At 43.5% G+C, this 17,372-nt stretch overlaps 1 protein-coding gene across 3 annotated transcripts in view; it reads right to left on the bottom strand.

The window, feature by feature from the left end:
• Window positions 1-17,372, bottom strand: part of LOC144822711 (ras-related protein Rab-5B-like) — a 306,529-nt gene that overhangs the window by 209,443 nt on the left and 79,714 nt on the right. For all 3 annotated transcript variants that reach the window (XM_078680519.1, XM_078680518.1, XM_078680520.1), the window contains one exon: window positions 9,343-9,621. In XM_078680519.1, coding sequence (XP_078536645.1) covers window positions 9,343-9,502 — 160 coding nt within the window. In that variant the 5' untranslated portion in view covers window positions 9,503-9,621. The remainder of the gene's footprint in view (window positions 1-9,342; window positions 9,622-17,372) is intronic.

The raw sequence follows: 17,372 nt of genomic DNA, 5'->3' as shown, positions 1-17,372 counted from the left end.
ACTCTTGGCCCAGTGCTTGTGGCGCCATCAATGAACCAGGGTATAATCTGGAGAACGCAGAGAGGATGTGATCTATATGAAAAATAAAAAAGCCAGGCTTAGGGAATAAGCTGTGAAGTCTATTAGTTAATGAACAGGAATGTGAAAATCTCTTTGCTGCTATCGCCCCTGGTCATCTGATCAGTGGCCTAGGATTAGCCTTCACCCAGGAAGGGTGAGAGACTACGTGAAGTTACAATGTAGATGAGTGTTGGGTAGGGCAACAATGACATGTTTCGGAGATGTAGGGGCCCATGACCAACTCACATAAATAATCCTTATTAAATCTCTCCTCAAATGAATTATTGGCTGTTGCTCCTTTATCAAAGAGCGGGAGCCAGCTGGCCGGGACGAGCAACCTCACATAATTCTGATCACCATCGACCCAAACAAACCTAGCGTGGTGGTTCTAGCAGATCGCTACATTTAATTGTTCTGCAAAAATTCACATGCACTCGTAAACGTCGTTCAGCTTCTTTCATGCAACAGAAATAATATTTCAATATAAACCTAGAAGATGCTTATCAATATGAAAGTTTGGTCAATTTGTCAGTTCCTTGCGTAATGGGTTAACCAGGAATCCCTGAATAAAACACTTAGGGCCAGATGTAGGTCGCCAATTACCGGTCGGTAACGGCCCATTTCCGCCGTTACCGACCGGTATTTGGGAATTGACATGTAGGGGGCATATTATTTACAGAATCGGTAATTTTACCGATTCGGTAAATATACAGAGTCGGTAAAATACCAAATCGGTAAATTTACCGATTCTGTAAATCAATATGTAGGTGGCACTGTAATCAGTGCCACAGGCCCTTAACGAATCGTTATTTACCATGGAATACTATTCCATGGTAAATAACGAATTCCTGTGTACATGCACATCTGTGCATGTACACCTGTGCCATGTGGCACACAGACATGCCCTATGGGCATGTCTGTGTGTCACATGGCACACAAGCCAGAAACAGGGGTGCAACAGGGTGTCAAAGTGCCACCCTGTCCCCCTTGTAATTTCGGTATTTTTACCGATTCGGTAATTACCGAATCGGTATCTGCCATTGAATCCTATGGGCTTCAAGGCCCATAGGAATCAATGACAAATACCGATTCTGTAAATACAGAATCGGTAAATACCGAATCATACCGATTCGGTATTTTTACCGATTTTTTTACCTACATAGCAATTACCGAATAGTGAATACCGAATCGGTGAAATTCGGTATTTACCATTCGGTAATTTGCTATTACCTACATCTAGGCCCTAATCTCATGTTCTATTGTTACGTCTGCAACTGGCTATTACGAAGAGCTTATTATAACGCCTTTTCTTTGGTTTTTGTAACAATCCTTTGATACGTTGACGCTTCGGTTATTTTGATCATGCAGAGCTTACTGAATTTCCGGGAATGGACATGCTGTTACCGATTACTATTTACCATTCTCTCGAGAGTGTTTGTTTAGCTCGTTCATGTCACAGAGTTTTTGTTTATAAATATAAAAAATAAATGCTTGCCAAAACCTTTGCTCTACTTGGCAAACGTCTTTATCGTTTCCAAAAACATCATTACATAAGTGCGAGAGCAAGAAAACGGGTCTGGAGATTAAACCGAGTTTCCACATCACCTCCAATTCAAGAATCCATTGCACTAATGGCCTCGGTAAGCACAAGGAAAAAGCCTTCAGCATCCTTGCACTCATACGCTGCCCTTAAAAATATGCAACAAAATTGTGAAAGATGAAGAACAGTTACAAAGGGAAAGTGAGTTTTCAGTCTATCTAAAGCATCTATAAAATGGAGTCCAAACGTCCACTGCCTAACCGTTTGGATGCTGGTAATCCATCCTTCCAAGAAGGCGATGCTGTATCAGTACCCCACTAACCACCCGTTAAAGGGCTCTATAACTGGTTAAAGGGAGTGCTCAAATTAATACAAATTTGATGTGTGTGTGTATATACCGCTGGGTAATAAATGATGTACATTGTGGAAAACAAGCAGCTGCACTAATAATGAATTTCACGGTACACGTTTTCACTCGTAGAACTACCCTACAGCTATACTTGAGCATGTAGGACCAACTGTAGTAAGAACTGGTCGCAAAATACTTGTTGCAATTTGCAACTAGTATTTTTGCGACCAGTGTGGTAATTTACAAACCGACCTATGTACTCACAGATCTGAACGCAAATAACCGATTTCTAGTGGGTCGCAATTTGACCTACCTCATGAATATTAAAGTAGATGAGGTAGGTCGCAAATTGCAACCCACTCGAAATTGCAGGCATCACAGGGATTGTGGTATGCGGATGTTAGCAGACCACCACGTCTGTGATTGCTTTTAAATAGAGGATTTGTTTTAAAAATGCAACTGGGAGGCGTTTAAAAACAAAAAAACGAAAAGTCTTTGGAACCAATGCCTACTCTTAAAAACTGTTCTTGTCATCAATTAGACAGGGGTAGAGGACCTTTGGGAGACCTTTCCGTTTGCGAACAGGAAGGAGGTGGTAAAAAATTGTTTTGCAACCTGAATTTGGTCCGCAACATTAATACAATCCAATCTGTCATTTGGAAGGGATGCCCTAAACATGCCCCCATCCAAAAACCCGAATAGGTACTAGGTCGGAAACCCAAACTGCGATTCAGTAACTTGATACAGAATCGCAATTTGTGGTTTGTACATAACAAAAGGCATTTTTGTGATCGCAAATTGCCAGATTCTGCAAATGGGGCCGTTTGCATCCACAATACGTCGTACAACTGGCCCATGTTGTGAAACACACTGAAAATAATTAAACACACATACATGCACTTCTAATTTTCTCAAAGTGAATACGGCATTCCACCTTTATATGGAAACATGGGACAACCATAAACCCCAGCCCACACCAGCCTAAGATTAAGTAAATGTTCCTGTTTCCAATTCAACATGCTGCTTTTGTCAGTGAAGGTTAAACAAGCAGATTTATCTCACTGAATTTCTGTGAAGCAACCAACAATCGACAGTGTTTCAATGACTAATGAAACGTCTCACAAGGCAGAAAAAACACACGTCAGAGGTTGAAGCCCCACAAATAATGTCGGACATGTACAAAGTATTAACTATTGAACACTACTCACTAAGCCTAGTGGAAGACAAGAAACATAGTAAATGTCCTCAGGAGTGGACAACAAGTGAAAATTAGGAGTAATGTTTATATTAACAGTCTAGAAGAGATTTGGTTTTATTTAATAAATATCTAGTTGGACCAAGTACAGTGCTAATACGAAATGTTATTGGTCGAATGTTTACAGAGATCTTTATAGTGAGGCTGGATCTGTTTCTAAGTGATGCTTGTTTTGCTAGTTAAGGAGACTAAACCACAGGGAAGTAAAATGTTTGACCAATATCACAAAATGGGGTCCATGGGGGAGACCAGTGTTAGAACTCTGGGCCTTCTATGCTAAGGGTGTTGCAGTCTACAAAGCCTCTAATTCAGTAAATCAGAGAGTTTGCGAATGAAAAAACACTTTTTCAAATGTGCTAAGCCCATTTAACAAATCCAGAAAAGGTTTTCTGAATAGTTAAATGGGCTTAGGAAACCATACTAAATTGGTATTTGGAAGTGGTGTGTTTAAGAGTGTCCATTCAAAACACTGACTCTTTACGGTATGCATTAATGTTCTGAGACCAGATTCATATTTTGCAGACACTTCCCCTTTTGAGAATGTTGACAAAATTATTATTTAGGAGCAGGCACCATGGACCACAGTCTACTTGCAAACAAGTTTGTAAAATTTTCATTTTTAAGTTTTACCTGCATGCTTGCAAAATCTCTTGCATAAAAAAAAACCTTAAAATGGGCTTAGAGCCCGGCTAATACTTACCTGAACTTACCATTTGTTCATTCCAAAGTCGTTCTAATTTACATGCTTCTGACTGGTCAGCACGTAGTCACTTCCTGCCATGCCGTGGAGCTTGGCCCAAGTACAGCTTCCGGTCACTGGCCACTGGCTACTCTGGCTATGCACTGTGAAGGTTCTTTTTTTTTCCTCATTTGCTACCAAGCAATCCATACGAGTGTGTCTGCAGGCAGTCTTCTTTCCTCGCAACTTGCTGTCGCTGCTCCTTCACCTGCTCGCCCTCCTCTCTCGGTTCATCCAGCTCGTGCCTGCATAGGTACTTTATTTTTTATTTTTTATACTTTAGCACTTCATCTGAGTCCATCAATTTGCAGGCTGACTCTACCTGTCCCTCCAATCCCTGTCCCTCCAATCCTGCCCGTTTTTAGGTCGAGGACTGCGTCGCACTGCGTAGCAGTGTGGGCGGAGCTCCGAGATTTTATGTTTCTTAGTAGGGGGCTTGAACCCGCCCCTCTTCTCCATTGGCTGTCTTCCTAAACGGAGGCCAACCATTGGAGGAGAGGGGCGTCACTCGGTGCAAGCCCCGTCTTTTTCGGATTGAGGGGTGTTTTTTTTTTGTTTCTTCCCTCTTTTTCTTCTCATTAGCTGAGAGAAAGAAAAACACGCCCCTCAATCCAAAAAATTACGGGCGTTTCTCCGAGCCATTTCCGAATGACCTCGGAGAAACATGGTGGTGTGGAGTGCTCCTCTCTTGCCTTCCGATCTCTGGAAGGCAAGAGAGGAGAGCTCCACACCACCATAAGGGGGGCGAGTGCTTGCTTTGATTAGTGAAAATATGATAAACGGAATGGTCCTATGCCAATATAGGTCAACCTATTGTCTAGCTATTCTTTAACTAGAGCATCTGTGGTAGTAGCAATTACGGTGACATCCGTCTGCTACTTACACGGACCGCCGATAAATTCAGCTTTACATCAGTCTCCTCTTCTCATCATTTGACGAACATTTGGCTGTATTGTTAGCACTTCCGGGTCACAGACAAACCAATCCCACGATTGAACGTATTTTGGGAGTCAATCCAACGATTGAATGTATTTTGGGAGTCGTCTGGAAGTGGTTGGTAACTGCTAGGCTTGTAAGGTAATCTAGGATTCGCGAGCCAGGGCCACACCAGCCAATCGTAGTGAGCCAATCGGAATTCCGAAGTGTTGATTGGCTGTGGAGGCGACGCGTGCTTTTGTCGTTATACCGGCTGCGGGTGATTAGCGTGTCAGCCGCGGCCGGGTTTTAGTTGTACCTCTGCTTGAGGTAAGTTGTCCTTGAAACGGACAACTTTTTTCCAGCGGGTGAGGCAAGGATAGGCTGCTGCTGTTCTGAATATGAGGGGATTCATGGGAGGGAGAGAAAGCAAAGCAGAGTAGCGCTGCAGGATTTGTGAGTGAGCGGTTGTTGGATGTTTTGGGGTGTTTATGACATAGTCTTAGAAGTCCTTTGCCCATTTTTGGGGAGGGTAAGAACTTGGGTGACTTCCATTTGTGATACGGTCAGGACTCGGTAGGGTATTGGGTGATAGTTTATGGAACACCTTTTATAGCTGGGGTGACCGCCTATCGCATTTTGTACGGACACTCTAGCGATCATAGTTCTGTGCCCTTGAAGGTTAAAAGTGCCCATACGGGTGCCGTTGTGTATCAGGATAGGAGGCTGACACTATGCTTGAATCTCATTAGCAGCCGGTAATAAAGTACGCTCCGCCTCTTCGCTCTCTTCCTCCATTGTACGATGTTGCGCGCAGCCCTGCCCAGGGGCGCCGGGGAGGCTTGAGCAGCAGCCGGCGGGCAGCGGCCCCCCGAGTCCCAGGGAGCTGCAGCTGCCCGAGGCGTGAGGAGCCGCCCGTCTATCCGGCTCCATGCGCTACGCTCAGGTGCAGGCTGCATGCGGTAAGTTCGGCTTGTCATCCCTTTTTTATATGACACAAACTCGCGTGGAGGGAGGGCTTGGGGGCAGATGTCAACATGTTTTATATCTGTGCGCTCCTGTGCTGCTCATGACCGTCCTGTCTGCCTGTAGGCAGCAGGGATCACGATCCGCCGATACACCGACCCAGGGTGATAACGTTTTAGTCAAGAAGTGCAAGTCACAGAAGCCCGTTGTTTTTATGGTTTTCAAATTACTATGGAGAATATTCACTCCGAAATGTACAGTCTCCTCATCGAAACCTACATTAAGGATTCCAAAGAAAGGGAGTTTCTCTTCAACGCCATTGAAACCCTACCTTATGTTAAAAAGAAGGCCGACTGGGCTATGCACTGGATTGGAGACAGACCCTCCAACTCCACCCCTCCAACTCAAACTCCACCCTCCAACTCAAATGCCACCCTCCATGCACCCTCCAACTCAAACTCCACCCTCCAACTCAAACGCCACCCTCCATGCACCCTCCAACTCAAACTCCACCCTCCAACTCAAACTCCACCCTCCATCCACCCTCCAACTCAAACTCCACCCTCCAACTCAAACTCCACCCTCCATCCACCCTCCAACTCAAACTCCACCCTCCAACTTAAACTCCACCCTCCATCCACCCTCCAACTCAAACTCCACCCTCCACCCTCCATCCACCCTCCCCCCTCCAACTCCACCCTCCAACTCCACCCGCCCCTGCCCCCTCGTTGCTTGTGCTTGCTCTCCTGCCCCTGCCCACTCGTTCGTTGTGCTTGCTCTCCTGCCCCTGCGTGTGGGTGCTAATGCAATAGGTCTCGCATATGCAAACGATTAAGCTATTGGCAATGTAAATGACAAGGCCATTTATTTATGATTTAAAAAAAAAAGTGTCATGAGCAATGCCAATAGCTTTACCTTTAATAATGCCGAGACCATTGCATTGTAAATGCTTGTTGTTCTTGGTGGTCTGCTAACCAAAAGCAGGAAACCCTCCCTGTGATGGTAGTGAATCGAAGTGGGTCGCAATTGCAACCTACCTCATTAGTATTCATGAGGTAAGTTAAAATGGGACTAGCTAAGATTCAGTATTTTATAAACTGACCTATTAGCACATAGGTCGGTTTGCATTTGGTACAAATTGAAACGACTTTTACCAAATGCATTTTTATTACGACACCCTTTGTTCTTTTACTTTCCCTATTAAATAAAAAAAAACACTGCCTCCTCTTGCTTGGTGGATTAAAGCCTGTGACGCACTGGCAAGTAGGTGATGATCATCTAGCAGGAAAACCATTTCATTTGTGCTCTGATATAAGAACACCACATCATTAAAAAAATCATCAGTCATTAACTGGGTGCAATACATTATTACAAGACAATAATATAGTTATCCCCTTCCTCTACTTTCACGCCACTGCTGGGTTTGAGTGCTCTCCTTCTCACTCTGCAACCTCATCTGCAGAAGGATGGAACGTTGCTACATCTTCGAGCAACAGTAGCATTCTTATCTCAGCTTAAACACTACAGTGGAATGCATATTGTGAACCATCTACCAGCAATGCCTCCTGCGGACTTTCTCGCTTTGTCTTCTGTATGCAGGACACTGTGGGAAGGCGGGAGGCGGGGTGGCAGTCAGCTGCCAAATCCTGCACAATTGACCTACAGTTTTGGGGGCTATGCCATATTAGTGGCAGTTCAAAGGCCCTCATATTGACTGAAAGCTGCTTGCTCACTTCGACCTCACAACACAGGAACAAAAAGGAAACCTGAACCTGAAGCAGTATCAGTGTTTACTTTTGCTGCTTTAATACACAATGTTTGATTTGTTCCTTGCTAAAAAATACAATCAAGGAAAGTAAAGAGTGCTGAAAGAGACAATCATGGCTCTCAATTGAATTTAATGGTCACAAGGTCAGCCCATGAACAGTGGCCTTTACAGACAGTCTTGTGTTAATGCCTTAGTATATGTATCTACAGTCAGGGAAGAGGGGAGTTGTTCTGTTATCAATGTTCTAAAGCTAAAGATCAGGCTCTATTGACAGGGTAGATGACAAATTCCGAGCAGATCTAACGATTGAAGATATGTTATCTATTGCATGTTCAGTAATATGCATTTATCTTAGCAATGTACACAGCTAAATACTATATTCTAAACTGTGCCTAGAAAGAAAGACAGAAATGCACTATGACTTTATATATATATATGCACAATATTGTATTTACTGCAAAAAAATTAATACAATCTGTTTTTTCAAAAAACAATATGTGACTACAGCCCCATGTACTACTGTGTAAAGGAGTCTGTTACTACATGACTCAAAAACTGCATGTTGGACCCGTACGTCCTCTGTGCTTGATTACTCTTGTTCATTGGTCCTTGGTCGCTCAGTTTACAGAAAGGGAGTTGCGATGAGTGAGGCAATTGTACAAAGAGTACAATGCTACATTGAAAATCTCTTATTCAGGGATTGGTCCGCGGTGAAGACAGGGAACAGAGATTGCCCTTCCTGCATACAGGGTGGACTCCTTCATGGAAGTGAATGCCTTAGAAAAAGCTACCTGATCCTGCTGGGTTGCTGGATGGAGAACATATGCAGGGACTGCTCCAAGTCAGCCAAAGCAGTATCCCCGGCAGGATATCACTCTGGCCAATCACAACTGCCCAGGTATTGCAACTTCTGGGATTACAGGGAGTGACTGTGGGCACAAGCTAAAATTCAACGCTCGCTTGACACCCTACTAAAGGCAAACCCATAATCTGCCCTGCTTCTTGGTCCTCTCTACAAACCCTCTGCCCTCACCTTGCAACTCACACAAGCCCCTGCGACTTCCATTTACCACTTGCTCCGAGCAGGTGGTAGACGGTAGGTAGAATTGACCACAGAAAAAGCGATCACTATGTGGTAACCACACAGTAATTCTAGGCTTGACTGGTTAACTCCCATTCTGGGCATAAAAACCTGTAATTGCAACCCATAAATCGTGCAATTCATAATGAGGCCTAAGTGTAACTGGAACTACTAAGAACTCTTGCTTGGCAGTCTGGGTTCCAAGTTCTTGATAGATTCATTAGGATATTTTATAGATAAAATCAAATGCAGAAAGCTCAGAAAGCAAATTCAACAAAAACAACATACTGCAAAAGGATGCAGTATCGCAAGAGAACTCATGACCTTCACTGACGTACTAATAAACAGAGAAAAATTAACATAACATACATTTGTCCTGAAATTTGTCAGGGCCTCACTATGCAACATTACTTTTGAACTGAACTGCAGGATACATATCCCAAGATTTCATAATATATGTAACAAACAAGATACAATTATGTACAGTACTTAATATTGTGGGTGCCTTGATTCTAAGCGCTTTTAATTATGCCAGAAAAGGGAGCAGAGCTATGGTGATCTTGCTAGAATCATGGGTTCTTGAAGGCTGAAAAGGTCCAGATTACTTTAGATATAGTGCAAATCCCTCAATTCATGCATTTTAACTGCTGACCACACTCTGAGCCCTACCTCCAATTGTGGTTTCTTGAAATTCATCAAACTGCCCTTTGACGAAGCGAAGCACGAGACTAGACTTCCCCACTGCCATATCGCCAAGAAGCACGAGCTTGAATTGGCAGATCTTCGTTTGACCTAAGCCATTTGTCCTGGACGTTGTTCTATTTGCCATTGTCCTTAACCCTCAGCCAGGTGCTTTTGAATTCCTTAGGCGTCCTCCTGTGATGTGTGTTTTCGCCAACCAGATGAATGTGGAGCAGAATTAGCAGGGGTCCTCTTCTAATGACAAATCTGCAAAACAACCACAGAAAAGACAATAAGCACTTGCCATGCACGTGAGAGGCAATTTCACGAAGACCGACTTTCAAGACCTATATCTGACTAGAATGCATTTAGCACTGTAAATTTCACAATCTGTTGCTTTTTCAAAAATGTCTTCTTTGGGTGGACGGAGTGGGAGAATTCCCTGGAAAAAAAAGTTGGTCTGACTCGTTTCCCTCATTTGCACAGTCCTATTCAAGGAAGAGATGATGGCGGTATAGCCCTTCCAACTATACAATTATACTATTGGGCAGCTTAATTAAAAGTAATAAACTGCTGGATGCATGCCCCCCAGACGGACCCAGCGTTTCAGGTAGATAGGCAAGGGATGGGAGAGGAAGGGGTCATGTCAGTACTGTACAATAGAAATAGATCCAAATTACTAGTTGGGCCAAATGCACACACAGTTAGCACATGGTAAGCGACACATGTCAGGTTAGGATGGCGGGGGGTCCTCACACAAATGACACCACTCTGGAATACACAACGACTTGGGCGGTTTAGAAATAGTAAAGGATTCAGCAAGTGGGACGCGATAGGCATATCAACGGTGGGTGATCTTTGGAAGAAAGGTGAAGTGGTCTCGTTTGAACACCTAACTCAAAATACTTCACCGTACATACTTTACTAGAGTGACCCTCTACAAAATAGGGACGGCTTCACATCAGTTCTGTCTGCGAGACTGTGGGGAAGAGGGTACTTTTTATCATACTATATGGGAGTTTCGAAGATTGTGGCATACTGGGTTAAGATAATGAGGACTGTATCACAGACTGTGGAGGTGTCATTGCTTCCAGAACCAAAGAGATGCCTGCTAAATATGTGGGTACCGAATGATCTGAGCCACCCAGCGCAGGACTGGGTAACGCTGGGATTGATGTTCGCGAAACGGAATATTGCAAAAAGGTGGGATTGAGGAGAGCCACCTACACTACAAGAGGACTCACACTGTCCCCAAACATCTGGCCAGCCTGTCTGGGCCCTCCTCCAGAACCCAGAGAGGAAGTAAAGAGCCTGGGAGTGTGGCTTGACACCGACCTCTCGTTCAACGTGCAGGCAAAGAAAGTGGCCGGGACCTGCTTTGGTCTTTTGAAGTCATTGAGGAAAGTCCTGCCCATCCTGCCCCCCAACTCCCAAAAGTTGCTTATTCAAGGCCTAATAATCTCGAGGCTTGACTATAGCAACGTGATATACCTGGGCGCCCCAGAGATGACCCTGAATAAACTTCAAAGAATTCAGAATACCGCGGCCCGTATCCTCACGAATACCCCTGCCAGAGCGTCGGCCAAACCGGCCTTAAAACTCCTCCACTGGCTCCCCATAAGAGAGCGGGTCAAATTCAAGGCCCTGTGTCTGGCCCACAAACTACGACGAAATCAAGGCCCCCCTGCTCTCAAGAAATTCATCGCCCCTTACAAATCCTCAAGACCTCTCCGTTCTGACACCGAAAACCTCATTGTTGCCCCCAAATTCAAGAGAGCTCGATCGGGAGGAAGGCGTTTCTCAGTCCAGACTGCACGACTTTGGAACGCTCTCCCCCGAGCCCTGCGTCTCGAACCTCAATACCTCCGGTTTAGGAAACAGCTCAAAACCCACCTCTTCCCACAGTGAATCACTCCTGGCCCTTATCTTGTTCCTTGTTCCGCCCTCCCCGTCCTCTTCCTTGTCCCTCCTTCCCTCTCCCCCTCCCTTGGTCCACTGTACTCAGGAGATAAGATTTTTTAGCGCTGGGATACCTCCGGGTGACTACGCGCTCTACAAAATAAATAAATAAATAAAATAAATAAATAAAGAGTGGAGCGCAGATATGGATGAGGCTATGGTGGCAGAGAGGGCGGCATATTTGCATCGGGGATGTCCGCAAAAATGGGGAAAAGTTTGGGGAGCTTGGAACAAATTCTGAGGGTATATTTGCGAACCACCAAACATGGAAACTGATCAGATATCCGATTAAAGGGGGAGGAGGAAGGATCAGAGTTTACTTACTGTTAACGGGATTGTTCCTGATGCCACGGGTAGTAGTGAGGTATGAGATGTTGACAACATATGTGCCGATGGATGATGAACAATGTGTATATCATGTGATTTTATGGTGCCCTAAGTTTGCAATAAAATATTTTTAGGAAAAAAAAGGAAGTTACTTAAAGCACAGGAGTGTTGCAAGTAGTTCTATGATTGCAAACAGGACAATAAAATTGGGTGTTTTGGTGAGAATCTAGCAGCCAGGTGTGTGTAATAAAAGCAAGGGAAAGTTTTATCATTCGGTAAGAGTGGTGAAAATGTACTGCAATTTAGTTTTGTTGGTAAATGGTAATGTATGGCACCTGAGTCATGTTTCCTTAAATAAAGGAAAAGACAAAAAAATAGCTGGATTTGAGTAAGTGATTTTGGAACTGGTGATTCAAAGCCACCCAGATGGAATTGATTATTTGAGGAAGTCCTTAGTAATAACCAAAGTACCAGAGATGTGAGTGACGGGGGAGACGTTGGTTTAAGTGGTGTTCCGGCTCAAACCTGTAATGAATCAGCTTTACACGGCATGGATGGAACAAAAGTCGGTAGGTTTGACAGGAGGATTGTTAAATTCATGAAATTCAAAGATGTTTGTGCTGAATAATGTTGGATGGAATTGAATTTAATGTATTTATGGTTTAGGTGTTTATGTATGTATTTACTTATTGTTGATTTATATGCGATAAGATACGTTGTGATGTTTTATACATTCATTATTAGTTGACCCTTTTGGATTTCCGTAGTGGTCTAAGTTGGAATGCTACGAGAAAACATGGAATGTGGGGGAGAAGCTGTGAAGAGGTTGGGAAAACTGATCCATTTGCTTTCCTTCCTGATGTGCCAGGATGCACGACTGTAACAAACGTTCCTAAATTAGAGTAGTCTTGTAAAAAAATGAAGTAAAACAAAAATTGTAGTAAAATATCATTGTCTCTACGTCCCTCATTCCACTCATTATTTGTGAGGTAGTGATGGAACAAGGACTCGTAGAAAAGAGACTTGCTCGGAAGCAATGCGTCCCCGCACTCATATAACACCCCCTAACCCTGCCCCCACTATTCGGTGGCAGAACTTGCTGACGGCGCTGGTGCGGCACGAGCGCATACAGACAACCTGGGCTCGCACCGATGAGCTGCGCTAATACGCCAAGCGTGTGAGCACGGGCCTTGGGCCGACGGATGGAAGCTGCAGGCAAGTCTGTATTTGTTCCCCGGTGAAATTAATCCAGAAAAATGTGGAACACTTTGGCTGGAAATGTCCTCATTCTGTTTTCTATGCAAAAGAAAAACTTCAGGACATGTTAGTTTCTCAGGAGCGCTGCCAATGTCCAAGCGGCCTGCTCCCCCACTTCTTAAACTTGTAAACTCCAGGGACGGTTACTGTGTGGGGGGGCACGGGTCGTGACGTCACTGCAGCCACGGCCTGGTCGTTTTTTCAGTGAACTATGTTAAATGGTATACTTTGGACAGAGAACACTCTGCACACAGCCCTGGCCAATGAGGAGTGGGCAGAGTGCGTGGCGGCACCTGTCACCAAATTCTGCTTTGGCTGCATGCCGTGTGCACCGAGTGAAGGGCATGGCTATACTCTGGGTGTGGTTTTGTACCCTTAGATATCACTGTGTACAGGCTTCGGCTGTTCACAATAGGCTCGGGACACACATCACCTGCAGCGTGTATCCTCTGACCATGAACCTTCGGCTCTAGATCCACGGCATGCCCTTTGGCCACATATCTCTTGCCCCCCCCCCCCCAATACTTCATAAACATAGAACGCACACTTAACAGCTCGTTCATTTAATTGAATATCTGGTGTCCTGTCATGAACAATGGCCTTCTAGGTTGTGTATCACTAAAGTCGGAGCTGGTAAGCGGGGGGAATAATGTAGGTGACACAGACATTCTGTGCTGCTTGACTCTGGTCAACGTTGGGGCGCTGGGAGTCGCCTGGAAGAGGTTTGGCTGTAGAAGGAATACCACCTGGGGATTTTGCTCCCTGGCGCCGGAGTTCAGACTGGGGTGTCTGCTGATACACCGCACAGGGTTTTCAGTTCCCACCTTCTAGGATATTCTAGGATAATGCAAATAATCCCCTCTCTGGTTCTGTGCAGACCAGGGAAAGGTTGGAAGACAGTGTGCATACTTTGTTCCCTCCCTAGTTGTTATTTCATGGACACAGATCACAGGACTACCCTCGAGTTGGATTCCCAACTCATAACTGAATGCAATATTCCCTCACTTCATGTTAAAAGGGCTGAGGAGAAATGTTCATTTACCTTTTTCTTTGATTTTATGCAAATACCAAGCTAGCACTGGTATCCGACCAGCCATGCACTGATTGATATTTATTTTATTTCCCAAAAGACTAGGGGTATTTTCCATTCGCCCCTTTGAAATGGCTTTGTCCGTTAATTTTTTTTTTGTTTAAGGGCAGGTTTATGAAGTATTTTTTTTTCATTGAGCAGTTCAGCTATCAGATAAGCATCTCTTCTATTTTAAAATCAAAGATTCTTCGAAGAAGTTTTGTGCAGTAGGCCTCGCATTAATAAATGTTTGAGCTATTGGTGTTGCATTATTATTAGCAATGCCAATAGCTCAAACTTTAATAATGCGAGACCTATTGCATTGCAAAGGCTTGTTTAGTTAGTGAGGGAGACCTCGATGCTGAGATGCTGTGAGCCGTGGATGATGTCGGAGAGATACTGTGAGATGCTGATGAAGAACTGAATGCAGAACCTACTATCCTAATTATTAGGCTTAGAAAGAAGATCGCGGAAGAATCTCGAGGAGGAAAAGAGTGTCAGAGAGGGGTGCGACGTGATCATCGGTGTTAGAGAGGTCATCTATCCTGCCCTGAAGTCTTTGTCTCCAGATCTATGGTCCATCGACCAGAGGAAAGAACTTTTTGATCAGTGAAAGGTTGGTTAGGAATAAGGACTAATCAATCTTGAGGTATGAAAAGTAATACAAATTTGACTCTAGCGGTTTACCCAAATTGTGAGTGAGTGTTTGGGCCCAGGCGAGTATATGGTATTGGAGTATATGTTACTGGTACGCCGCTGGATCAGTTTTCTGGTAGCAGAGCTATGGTTATTATTGACTTGTTTGGTGATAAGTATTGATTTTTGATTACTGTTTAACAAAAAGAGTTAGCGTCTTGTTTTATGTCGTCTGGAAAATTCCCGGGGAATGAATAGCGGTTGGTAACAGAAGCCACACTGCAGGGAGGTTACTCGTCTGTTGGTATAGCACTGAGAAGCTACGCAGGGCTGGCAGTGTTAAATTAGGGACTACTTTATATGAAAGTCGAGTGTGAGTGAAAGCAAAAGGTTCGCTGGTGAAACTTTGGTCTTATACCACCTAGTAAGTGTAAAACTGAAGGAGTAATGAATTCGAGCTTGGATGAAGGGTAAGCAGAGGTTTTTACTCGCAGTAAAAGAGGAGTTATTCTGAGTCTCCAGAATAAGTCGAAATTCTATCCTTTGTTTAGCGGAACAGGCAGAGTAGCAAATGTTTTTATGTTGTTACTAACGGATTTTATTTTAAAGAAATAAGTGTACACATTACCTTGTGAAGGGAGGGTCAGTCGCCATAGTACTGACTTCACAGGGAGCAGCGCTGGGATTGGTTGAAGCAGTGGGCGTGAGACAGAAGCAGATTGTAAAGGAGGGGTCAGTAGTAAGGAGTAAAACTGACGTCACAAAAAGAACGCGCTAGCATTGGTCAGAACACGAGTGTGAGTCTGAGTGGTTGTTAGATAAAAGCTGCACTGGTATTGGCTATACAGACAGTGAGAGTCCAAGTTTTAATTGGACATTAGATACATTTGTTAGCATTGGTTAGAGAGAAATTTTAAGTTTGATTCTGATTTGACTGCGGGTGTGGATCACACTGACAGGAGACTTCAAGAGTTTGTGGAGTATTCTTTTAAACATTGTTTATCCAAAATGTGTGGAGCGAAAAGAGAGATGTCATTAATAAAGAAAATTAAGAAGTTCTTCAAGAAAGATAAACCAGTGATGACTAGAGAGGGAATTCTTATTCAACTGCCGAAAACGGCTACTTATTTTATGATGATGGAATGATGAGTGTGGATGGAGAATTGAATAGAACATACTAAAAGTGATGGAGATCTAGCTTTCCCAGAAAATGGTACATTTAATGGAAGAATTCTTCAGAAGTTGAGATTGAGAATGAAAGAGTTGGAACCAAGACCTAGCTTAACCCTGTATGAGGCTTTAGAAGAATGGGAGACTGAAGCATTTGAACTAGAGAGAAACAGGAGTGGGAGATATTTAGGACCTGTTCCTCGATATTTATCTATGCCAAGGAAAGAGCAGATGAAGCAATGGAGGAAAGCTATGGTATCAGTGTTAATAGCTGAGGAACAGTCAGGAAGTAAGTGTAAAGAAAAAACAAAACACATGAATGTGACAGGATATGGTGAGTCAGATGATGAATTGCTGGAGGACATTTTAACTAAAAACCCTCCACCGTATCAAGAAGGACCCAGTAGTGTCACCCCAAGTGCACCAGTAATGGGAACACCCTCAGTTTCACAAATGTTGCATGATACATCAGTTAATAGGGTGATTCAAGACAGAGAGAGAGAAGCGTTAAATAAAAATAGGGAAGAGTTAATACAGAAAATAGCCTATTAAATTTGAGCCCTGGAGCATTGACTGTACCAGACACTATAGGTACTGTTATTCCATTATATGGAGATAAATTAAATTGTCCAAAGCCCCAAGTTGCAACAACTCCTTTGAATAATCCTAGAAAGGAGGTAATAATATCTGATGATCAAGCCAGTGAGTGTGAGTCAGTCATTTCATTAATGGACCTACTGATAAGAGAACCAGTAAGTGAAACCCCAAAAGAGCTACACCCAGTAGTTCAAAAGAGATAAGACCTGTGGTACCGTAAGGAATCAGAACTTCAGCAACAGTAACTCCAGAAGATTTGGAGAGATGGGCACAGGGAATAGAAAAGCAGAGTACACCCCCAAAGATATTCGATATTTACAAATTGAAAGTAGAATAGGAAGTGATGATAGCTGGAAAAGTAGGAATATACAGGTTGGATCATTACAATGAAGAAGTACTGTTGTATGTGTGCAGGTGTAGAACTAGAAATGCAAAATTGTTTCATGAGAAATTGACAGACCTTGCTTCAGAGATGGGAATAGATATAGGAAGATCAAAAGTATTACAAAAACCATATAGAGTGGAATTTACTGATAAGGATTTTGAGAATATGAAGGTGTCTGGTAAGAAACTACAGGTTAAGGAGGTAATGAATATTTTGCAAAAATGAGGAAGTATTGATAAGTGGAGAACTAGGTGGACAACAAAGAAGGCAGAAGCTCAGGCGAAGGACACTTCATCTGTATTTTTGTTGAAAGAATCAGAGAAGGCTGAAAGATTGTTTCCCATGAAAGAGGTACCTGGGGGTGGATATGTTCATGTTCCATGGAGCAGACAGGATATTTTGTCATTTACGAATGATTTCCCAAGATTAAGAGAAAAAACAGTTGAATGGTATAATCAAGTTGAAAGATTTGTGAAAGTTTCAAAGGTTTTGTTAAAAGACTTGGATGGTTTGTTTGACATAGTGGTACATAGTGGTACCTACCGATTTGTGGACAGAGTGTAAGATTACTATTGATTGGCGAAGTGAGGAGTACCCCAGAGATTCTAAAACAGGGGC

This window comes from Lissotriton helveticus, chromosome 3_1, assembly GCF_964261635.1.
Source record: "Lissotriton helveticus chromosome 3_1, aLisHel1.1, whole genome shotgun sequence".
NCBI lineage: Eukaryota > Metazoa > Chordata > Amphibia > Caudata > Salamandridae > Lissotriton > Lissotriton helveticus.
The sequence above is the reverse complement of the archived record's forward strand: the minus strand, read 5'-3'. Positions and strand labels throughout refer to the sequence as shown.